General features: G+C 38.2%; 1 protein-coding gene across 1 annotated transcript; it reads left to right on the forward strand.

Moving 5' to 3' along the window:
- The first annotated feature begins 654 nt into the window (after nt 1-654).
- Nucleotides 655-6,488, forward strand: LOC135275891 (putative ATP-dependent RNA helicase DHX57). Its single transcript, XM_064378844.1, is given in 2 exon segments — nt 655-776; nt 779-6,488. Coding segments are annotated over 2 exon segments (1,284 nt in total). The 5' UTR covers nt 655-688; the 3' UTR covers nt 1,975-6,488.
- Nucleotides 6,489-11,483: the final 4,995 nt, after the last annotated feature.

Here is an 11,483-nt window from a genome sequence, read left to right on the forward strand (position 1 = left end):
TAATGGATCACACATAATTCTTGGGTTGCAGAAATGGAGACAGCTTCAAGTGGGTGGAAAATGAGGACTCAAAGGTGACTTTGTGGTTTCTAACCAAAGTGCTTGAGGCCACATATCTCATTTACAAAGGTTGCAGTATGGGGAGTCAAAGGTGAGACAGAAGAGAGATGGGAAGAGAGTAATATTCTAGAAAGGCAGATTAAAATGATGATTGGGCAGTCATGAGATGTTGTTGGAATTGTAGGCTTAGCACTCAGAAGGAAAGTTAGAATTAGAGGTATGAGTTTTAGAAATTCTCCATAGATACTGGTACAAAAACAGACACATAGACCAATGGAACAGAATGGAGATCTCAGGCCACAAATCTACAACCATGTGATCTTTGACAAACCTGACAAAAACAAGCGATGGGGAAAGGATTTAACAAATGGTGCTGGGAATACTGGCTAACCATATGTGGAAAAATTGAAACTGGACCCCTTCCTTAGACCTTATACAAAAATTAACTCAAGAAAACCCAGTGAGGACTCTGACCCTTGGGCAGCACCTCCCGGCAGCTGGCTCGAGACCCAACGCTGCGAGCTAGGCTGGAGTGAGATGACGCTATCTCAGCTCACCACAACCTCTGCCTCCAGTTCAAGTGATTCTCCTGTCTCAGCCTCCCAAATAGCTGGGATTTCAGGTGAAAATGAGTTCTTCAGTAAGAAGAAAAGGCAAACCAGGCAAAGGAGTTGGAAAAGGGTCTTCTAGAGGAGGAAGAGGAGGCAGGAGTCACGCCAACCTAACAACAGTAACATAAGCAAAGGAGAGGCACACCCCAAATGGAAACCCAAAGCCAAAGTACCCCTTCAGACTCTGTATATGACTTCTGAGAATCAAGAGAAAGTGAAAGCTCTTCTCCGAGACCTGCAAGAACAAGATGCTGATGCTGGATCTGAAAGAGGCATTTCTGGGGAGGAGGAAGATGATGAGCCTGATTGCTGTAACGATGAGTGGTACTGGCCAGCTGGACAGGAACCTTCCCTTGTTCCCGACCCAGATCCTTTGGAATATGCTGGCTTAGCCCCAGTGGAGCCTCATATTCCAGAATTTACAGTCTCGCCATTTGCAGTGCAAAAACTTTCCAGGTATGGTTTCAGTGTTGAACGCTGTCAAGCAGTCCTGAGGATATGTGATGGAGATGTGGGAGCATCACTAGAGCATCTCCTTACTCAGTGTTTTTCAGAGACATTTGGAGAGAGGATGAAGATCTCTGAGGCAGTCAACCAGATAAGCTTGGATGAGTGTGTGGAACAGCGACAGGAAGAGGCGTTTGCTCTCAAGTCCATCTGTGGAGAAAAATTTATAGAAAGAATTGAGAATAGAGTCTGGACCATTGCATTAGAACTGGAGTATTTGACAAGTAGATTCTGCAAATCCAAGCAAAAAGAAAATGCCGAAAATGTACAGGAGAATTCACTTGAAATCTGTACATTTTACCTCAAAGGAAATTGTAAATTTGGATCAAAATGCAAATTCAAACATGAAGTGCCCCCAAATCAAATTGTTGGAAGAATAGAAAGAAGTGTAGATGATTCTCATCTTAATGCTAATGAAGATGCATCTTTTTTATATGAACTTGAAATTCGATTTTCTAAAGACCACAAATATCCCTACCAATCTCCCCTCGTGACATTTTATTCCACCAATGAGAACCTACCTCTGGCTTGTCTTTTACATATTTCTGAGTTTCTTTATGACAAGGCCTTGACATTTGCGGAAACTTCAGAACCTGTTGTGTATTCTTTGATAACCCTGTTAGAGGAAGAATCAGAAACAGTCAAGTTGCTAATGAATACCCATCACAAGTATAGTGTCCCTCCTATGAACTTTCTGCCAGTACCCTCTAGGACCAGAATAAATAATCCTGCCTGTCATAAACCAGTGATTCCAAATAATTCTTTTGTTTCTAATCAAATTCCAGAAGGTATGTAAGGCATTGATCTTGTGGAGGGAGGCATTCAGAATGATGGCTTTAGAAGTCAAACCTTTTAAGGCTGGTCTAGGATGACTTAGTGATCTTGAACAAGCTGAACAAGTCATTCAGTCCCATGGGCAAAAAGGAATGAGAATTCCCTGAAATATAATTGTGTCTGACTTTAATTATAAGGCCCAATTGTGTTGCTTAAGGCCTAATTGTGTTTCTATGGTTGGGTTCCCTGAGTTGAAAGTTTGTAGTGATGTATGTTTAACTATATAAAATCTGAGGCTTGGAAGAAAAAAAAAAATTAACTCAAGATAAATTAAAGACTTAAATGTAAAACCTAAAACTAAAAAAATCCTAAAAGAAAATATAGGCAATACCATTCAGGACATAGGCATGGGCAAAGACTTCATGACAAAAATGTCAAAAGCAATTGCAACAAAAGCAAAAATTGACAAATGGGATCTAATTAAACTAAAGATCTTCTGCACTGCGAAAGAAACTATATTATTAGAGAGAACAGACAACCTACAAATGGAAGAAAATTTTTGCAGTCTATCCATCTGGAAAAGGTCTAATATGCAGAATCTACAAGAAACTTAAACAAATTTATAAGGAAAAAACAACCTCATTAAAAAGTGGGCAAAGGACATGAACAGATACTTCTCAAAAGAAAGCATTTATGCAGCCAACAAACATATGAGAAAAAGCTCAACATCACTGATCATTAGAGAAATGTAAATCAAAATCACAGTGAAATACCATCTCATACCAGTCAGAATGGTGATTATTAAAAAGTAAACAAACAGCCGGTTGTGGTGGCTCAGCCTCCCAAAGTACTGGCCTATAATCCCAGCACTTTGGGAGGCTGAGTTGGGTAGATCACTTGGGGTCAGGGGTTAAGACAGCTTGGTCAACATGGTGAAAACCCAGCTCTACTAAAAATATAAAAATTAGCCAGGTGTGGTGGTGGGAACCTGTAGTCTCAGCTACTTGGGAGGCTGAGGTGGGAGAATTGCTTGAACCTGGAAGGCAGAGGTTGCAGTGAGCTGAGATCATGCCATTGCACTTCAGCCTGGGCAGCAGAGTAAGACTTGGTCTCAAAAAAAAAAGTCAAGAAACAGATGCTGGTGAGGCCGTGGAGAAATAGGAATGCTTTTACACTGTTGGTGGGAATGTAAATTAGTTCAACCATTGTGGAAGATGGCGTCATGATTCCTCAGAGATCTGTAAACAGAAATACCATTTGACTCAGCAATCTCATTACTGAGTATACACCCAAAAGAGTAGAAATCATTCTATTACAAAGACATATGCATACGTATGTTCATTGTAGCACTATTTACAATAGCAAAGACATGGAATCAACCCAAATGCCCATCAATGATAGACTGGATAAAGAAAATGTGGTATATATATACCATGGAATACTATGCAGCCATGAAAAGGAATGAGATCATGTCCCTTTCAGGGACATGGATGGAGCTGTAAGCCATTATCCTCAGCAAACTATGCAGGAACAGAAAACCAAACACCACATGTTCTCACTAATAAGTGGGAGCTGAACAATGAGAACATGTGGACACAGGGAGGGGAACAACACACACTGGGGCCTATGAGGACTGGGTTGGGGAGGGAGACATCAGGTTAAATAGATAATGCATACGGGGCTTGATACCTAGGTGATTGGTTGATAGGTGCAGTGAACCACCATGGCACATGTTTACCTACGTAACAAACCTGCATGTCTTGCACATGTATTACAGAACTTAAAATTAAATTTTAAAAAAAGGATAGAAAAAAAAGAAATTCTTCATAAAACAGTTACCTTCATGCCCTTAGAGAGTATAGTTTCCCGGGGATGTTGTAACACAGTAAAACCAACTGGATGCCTTAAATAACAGAAATTTATTGTCTTATAGTTCTGAAGGCTAGAAGTTTAAAATCAGGTGTCAGCAAGGTTAGTTCCTTCTGAGGACTGCGAGAGACAATCTATTTCATGTCTCTCTCTTAGCTTCTGCTAGCCTCAGGCATTCCTTGGTTTGCAGATGGCATTCTCCATGCAACTTCAGATCATCTTCTCTCTATGCATATCTGTCTCTGTGTCCAAAATTCCCCCTTTTATAAAAACTAATCATATTGGATTAGGATCCACCCAAATGACCTCATCTTATTTATTTACTTATTTATTTTTGAGACAGAGTCTTGCTCTGTTTCCAAGGCTGGAGTGCAATGGCACAATCTCGGCTCACTGCAACATTCACCTCCCAGGTTCTAGTGATTCTCCTGCCTCAAGCTCCTGAGTAGCTGGGATTACAGGCACCCACCATCATGCTAATTGTGTATTTTTTCTATTTTTAGTAGGGACAGGTTTCACCATGTTGCCCAGGCTGGTCTCAAACTCCTAACCTCAAGTGATCCACCCACCTTGGCCTCCCAAAGTGCTGGGATTACAGGCGTGAGCCACCATACCAGGCCATTATCTTAATTGGATTATTGACAAAACCCAAATTCCCACTAAGGTCATATTTACAGATGAAGACTTTATCATCTTGTTTTGTGGGACACAATTCAACCCATGACAAAAAGGATGAGATGGTTTCTGGAGAGTTTACAATAAGCAGAGAGCTCTAGATGCTGAAGCAAGGCCTTTGAAATTGTGATTCAAAAGACTGAAGAAATAGATGGAAGTAAGAGGAGAATCAGAAAAGTGCAGTAGCCAAGGAGAATTTCATACAGAAAGAAGGCGTATTTTTCAATGATAGAAAAAAATTCAGGCAATAGGATCAAGTATAAGAAAAGGTAATTGGATTTGGTAATGGGGAGGCCACTGATGTCCATTATAAGAAGTTTCTATGAATTAAGTAGTGGGGAGGCTACTGATGTCCATTTTAAGAAGTGTCTATGACATAAGGTTTCTGGGGACAAACTCTATGGCCTAAAACCTAAGTTAAGGCCATTACCATAGGATGTTGGTACATTATTTAAACCTTCTATGTCTAAGTATTCCTCATATGTAAAATGGAAATGATAATAATAGTACCCACTTAATAGAGTTGTTATGAGGATTAAGTAGGTTGTGCTTAATAGTTGTCCTTTGATAGTGTGCAGCAAGGATACTATCGACATAATGAAAAGGAAACCCATGGAATAAGAGGAAATATTTGCAAATCTTATGTATGACAAGGGATTGATGTCCAGAATATATATAAAGAATGTCTACAACTCAACAACAAAAACAGAATGACTTGACTGAAAAATGGTCAAAGGACTTAAATAGTAATTTCTCCAAAGAAGATACACAAATGGTCAATAAGCATATGAACAGATGCTTAACATCACTAAATCAAAACCACTATGAGATACCACTTTATACCTATTAGGATGGCTGTTATTTAAAAAGACAGAAAATAACAAGGATTGATGAGGATGTGGAAAAGTTAAAATGCTGTGACATTGCTGGTGGAAATGTGAATGGTGAGGCTGCTGCGGAAAATGGTGTGGTGATTTCTTAAAAAATTAACAATGGATAAATGAACTGATATATACATACAATGAAATTTTATTCAACTTTAAAACAAAAGGGAATTATGGTACATGTTATGTCATAAACCTTGAAAACATTATACTAAGTGAAATAAGTCAGACATAAAAGAACAAATATTGCATGATTTCACTTATATGCAGTACCTAGGGTTGTCAAATTTATAGAGACAAAAAATAGACTAGTGGCTGGCATGGACTAGGGTAGAGAGGAATAGGGAGCGTTTAGCGGGTACAGAGTTTCAGCTGAACAAAACAAAGTTCTGGTGATGGATGGTGGTGATAGTTGTAAGCAATGTGAATGTCCTTAATGCCACAGAGCTGAACACTTAAAATGGTTAAAATGATAATTTTTGTCTTTTCTTTTTTTTAATTATACTTTAAGTTCTGGGGTACACGTGCAGATTGTGCAGGATTGTTACATCGGTATACACAGGCCATGGTACCAAACACCGCATGTTCTCACTCATAAAATTTTAAATTTTATGTTATTTGTATTTTACCACCACAACAAAATACTCTGAACTAAAAAAAAAAATAACGTTATGTAAATGTTACCATTATTTCATTTAAGGTAGATTGCAGAGGGTTTAAGGAGGAAATGGGAGACAAGGAAATGGAGGTAGTGAGTGAAATTTACGACTCAGAGAAGCATATTGGGAAGGAATATAGGATAATAGCACAAAAAAGCAGAGAAGGATGAGGGACTTCTTTGTTTACAGATGAAGAGGAGGGGTCAGTTGAGAAGAAATTAAGGCCATGAAAGAAAGGCATGGAGAGATGGACTTAGATTTCAGAGAATGAAATGAGAGCAAGAACCTGAGAGAAGTCATATTTGGAGATGGGGGAGGAGGAGTTTGAGTATAGAGACATGTCAGGATTTATAGTCTACTAACACTTAACAGATTTAAAAAATTATTTTTGAAACTTCTGATTCTTGTTCCTCTTTTTTTTTCCATGGAGAGCAAATATTAAGTATCTTTTTTTCCCCTCAAAATACATTATTTAACACATTTGTCTTTTCCTGCAAGAGAGAAGACAAAGTGAGTTTCATAGTTAGGTTATCTTGTGCAAAAGGCATGGTTTTTGCTTTTTTGTTTTTGTTCTTTCTATTGGATGGCATGAGGTACTGATAGTCTTAAGTGCAATAAAGTTGGATCATGATTGGCCTAGGTTAGGAGATAAGTCTATTGATTTGTTTAAAGTTCAAGGGATAGCTTCCTTATTATTGGCTTTGAAATAATTGGAGTAGGTTTTATTGATTAATTATATCTTAATGAGTAGCATTAAAGGCTCTTAAACTCTGAGGTCAAGTATGTTCCAGATAATATGTTCATGTTTAGATTTATAAATATTCCTGACCAAAACAGAATGTAAAAGCAGCTGTCATATGTAACTACCCCAAATCTAAGCCTTTGACAGTGTTATTCTGAAATAAAACATGAAGAATTAAACTAACCCAAGTGGGGAAAAGAAATAAAAGCTTTAGGACTTCAATTATTTGTGCACTCTCATAATTTTGCTAAAATATCTTTTAACTTGAGAGTTAAGATATTTTCATCTTCTTAGTCAAGGTAAGTAAAATAAGAACAGACCTGTCTTTTCAGTAATTTCACAGGTTTATGTTTATGGAACTGTGGTATTAAGGTTAAATTCTCAAATCGGCTTTCAGAACACTTTTTAGTTGTTGAACTATGGTAAAACAATGCTCAGTTTTCTATTTTTAGATATAAGGAACCATTATATATTCAAATTTTGATGTCAGTAAAAGAAATTTCACTGTTTAATTTACAATTTAAATATATTTCACATTGTTGTATTTTTAAAAGTTAGTTTCCCCAAAGGTTAGCATTTTGTGCTTCTTTCATTTAGTGGAAATAAGCAGATGTTTTCTCATCTCATTCTACTTTCTTAGGATTGAGATCTTGGATGATTCCTCCAGATTTTGACATACCTATGTATGAATTAAAGTTAATATTTTAAAGTTATATTAGTAATTAGTTTTACATTTTATTCATATAATATTATAGCAGGTTGAAATAATGGCCCCCAAAGATACTGGGTTCTAATCTTTGGAACTTTTTCTTTCCTAATTTGGAAAAAGGGTCTTTGCACATGTGACTAAAAGCCAAGAATTTTGAGATGGGGAGTGTTTTAGTCAGGGTTCTCCAGAGAGACAAAACTGATAGGATATAGAGAGAGATACATATAAGAAGGGATTTCTTAGGGAAATGGATTCACTCGATTATGGAGACTGAGAAATCCCATAATAGTCTGTCTGCAAGCTGGAGAATCAGAGCAACTGTTAGCTTGGCTCAGGCCAAGCGCAAAGGCCTCACAATCAGGAAGCTGATACTGTAACTGATGGTATAACTTTCAGTCCAAGGCCAAAGGCCTGAGAACTTAGGGGGCTGCTGGTGCAAGTTCTAGAGTCCAAAGGCTAGAGAACCTGGAATTCTGATGTCCAAGGGCAGGAGAAGAAGGGCATCTGAGCTCCAGTAGAGAGGGAGGCAGAGAAAGGCCCCCACCTGACTGGTGGTGCCCACCCACCCTGAGGGTTGTTCCTCCCCACTCAGTCCACTGACTCACATCCCAATCTTCCCTCCCAGACACACCTGGGGCACACCTGGGGGAGCCCAGTTTTTTTAGTTAAATGCCAGACTATCTGGGTTTTCTTTTCAGCATAAGGGGGATGGACTCAGTGCCTACTAAAGCATTGAGAATAATTAATGCAATGATTGAGAATAAATAATATGTTGCCAGCTATCTGGGTATTTCTTAAATCAGTTGACACCCAAAATCAACCATCACAGGATTATCCTTGATGGTGTGCGTGGGCTCTAAATACCATCACATGTATCTTTACATGAGGAAGGCAGAGGGAGCTTGACAGACACACAGCAGAGAAGGCCCTATGAAAGCAGAAGCAAAGATTGGAGTTAAGCGGCCACAAGTCAAAGAATGCCCATAACCACCTGATGATGGAATTGGCAATAAATGGACTTTCCCTAGAGCCTCTGGAGGGAATAGGTCCGTGCTCACACCTTGAATTTGGGCCAGTGATGCTGACTTTGAACTCCTGACCTCTGAACTGTCAGAGAATAAATTTACATTTTTTAAAGCTATCTGGTGTGGTAATTTGACAAGGCAGCCACAAGAATCTAAAACAAATATAAACCTTTACAGTGACGAATCTTTACACAATCATTTTGATATTGCAGGTAATTCTGATGTTTCACAGAAACTCTGGAGAGAAATAGTCCTTTGAGTTGAACTCCAAAAATTCCACATTTATGGAAGTATAAACACTCCAAAAAGAATGTTGCTGACATGAAGAATCAATGTAAATGGCATTCAATTACATAAAATATTTAATGATAGTAAGCTATATAGTGTTTTTGTAAGGATAAGAAGAAATTTCATAAATGTCAGAGAAATACTGATTGAGTATTTTAATCTTACTCTTCCTTCATTCATTACTTAAAAAATTATTTTCTAAATTATATAAACAGCACGGTCACATGACTAATCTGTGCAAATTACAGAGGAACAAACTCACATGAAATTAGCAATACAACTACTATCATCACTTTTGTATAATCACTTACATTTGCTTTCTTTTCATAATGGCGGTACCTATTCAATGCCTACACTTCTGTATATTGATGTTTTCCTTAAACATATGAAACTTTTGCTATTGTTACTTAGTCATTAGAAGTATCATTTAAGAAATATCTTAAACTGCTATCAAGTGGGTACACTATAACTGAAGTATTTTCTTGTGAGAAATATTTAGACCACTTTCTATTATTGTAAAGAACCATAAATGAAATCTCTTAAACACTAATGAAATCGAGACCCATAGATTATAGTTTCTCAAGCTCAGCGTCATTGACAATTTGGGCTGAATAATTCTTCGTCTTGTGCACTGTAGGATGTTTAATAGCATCTCTGGTCTCTACCCAGTTGATGCCAGCAGCACCCCTCCTACCCAGCTGTGACAACAAAAAAAGTCTCCAGACACTGTCAAATGTCACTTGGCAGGCAAAATTGCCCCTTGTTGATAATCACTGCTATAGAAGCCAAGTTCAAGTTCAATCATTGGAAGATCCAATATTAAAACTTAGCTTCCTGAATTTGAGTCCAAGGCTTTTTATTCCACCTTTAATGCTCTTACTCCATCATTTCTATGAAAACTTTTGAACCTCTTGTTGCAAAGTGGCTTCTGCTGCCAGGAGTCATAAATACCTTCCTGTCAAAAAGGTGAGATATTGGCAAGTAGTAAGAGTCAAGGACACTCTTCTTAAAGAGGTGGTGTTTTTATTGAGAAGGGATGCCTCCCATGGTGACTGCCCATGTATTATTAACCAGAATTGTGTCATATCCCCCGACCCACCTCCACCTGTCATGAAAGAAGCTAGGAGTTCACATTTTTAGCTTTAATCGCTTCTATAGTAGAGTCAGGCATGGGAGAAGGGTGGTCATAAATGGTTTTTGAATCAACAATATTTGCTAAATTTCCTATCCGAGTACAGTCACTTTCTTATGGTAGATGGAAGGGGCAGGAATTGAAGCTGCTAAAGACGTTTCATCATATATATGTGAAGCCTCAGTGTGCTATGATTTATTATCTCAAGAGTGCTTCATGATACTCCTTTTGGCTGATTGATTTGGTAGTTTCTTTATTCTATTTTCTCTGAATCAGAAAATTGTATTCATGTACAAGTAGTGTCATTGAAGACACCCAATTAATTTCAGCTAGAAAGGTCACTATTCCAAACCAGCAGTGCTTTTACCAGTTGTAATAAATATGCCTATCAATTCATATCATCCACAGCTGACATTTAGAAGATTCAAATTGGTTTCATGTCATAGCCATCCAGCAATATTCAGCAATGACCCAATGTGCTAAATGCCAGCTGTATCTGAAGATGTACAGGATGTGGACTTATCAGACACACAAGAAAAATACAATACAAACAGCAACACAATTCACTGGCTGAAAGTAGAACTGTGTTTCTTTATCTACCAAATCGCTAATAAATTTTGTTTAATTATGCAGTTTTCCAATTTCCATCCAAAGAAACAAGCCTCTACGCAAGTGTTGTGGGTTATACTCTGTCTCCCCAGAAGGTTCTAACTCCTGATAACTACATTCGATCTTAGTTGGTAATAGGGTTTTTGCAGAAGTAATCAAGTTAATACAATGTGATTAGCCCTAATCCATCATGATTAGTGTCCTTATGAGAAGAGAGAGAGAGACGCTCTAGGAGAACACCATGTAACCACAGAGGCAGGAATTGAACTAATGTGTTACTAAGCCAAGGAACACCGAGGCTTGGCAGGAACACCAGAGGCCAAGAGAAAGGCATGGAGCAGATTCTCCCCTAGAGCCTTCAGAGAGAGCGTGACACTACTGACAGCTTGATTTCAGACTTTTAGCCTCCAGAACTGTGAGAGAATAAATGTCTGTGTTTAAAGCTATCCAGTTTGTGGTACTTTGTTTTGAAGCCCTGGGAATACAATACACCAAAGGTAGAGAAAGAGTAACTTACTTGCTGATTGAAAAAGCAGTAGAACCCTCTTTTAGGCTGTTTAAGATACAATTTTATACAACACTGTCTTATTCTGAATGTATATTTTTTTATCTTTTTATTTGGGTGGTGTATTTCCCAGTGTTAGTTTTCTTTTTCATTTATCAAATGATAAAATCCTTTCTAAATTGAATCTTATTGAGAAGGAAGGGCAGATTTGGGCCTGGCATTCAATACCAAAGGTATGGTGGCACTGGGAGATGGCTCTTTCCCTCTTTGTAGTATTGCTGAGGGCTGGGATGCTTGGGAGAGAGACAGACATCACCTAAAAGCTCAACGTAATGGAACCTCAGAATAGATTGTGCCATAGTTGGGCCCCTCTGAGAAGCAGACACTGATACGGTTTGAACTTGTGTCACCACCCAAATCTCATGTTCATTTGT

This window comes from Aotus nancymaae, unplaced genomic scaffold (assembly GCF_030222135.1).
Source record: "Aotus nancymaae isolate 86718 unplaced genomic scaffold, 86718_ANA_hifiasm-v0.15.2.pri h1tg000019l, whole genome shotgun sequence".
NCBI classification, from domain to species: Eukaryota; Metazoa; Chordata; class Mammalia; order Primates; family Aotidae; genus Aotus; species Aotus nancymaae.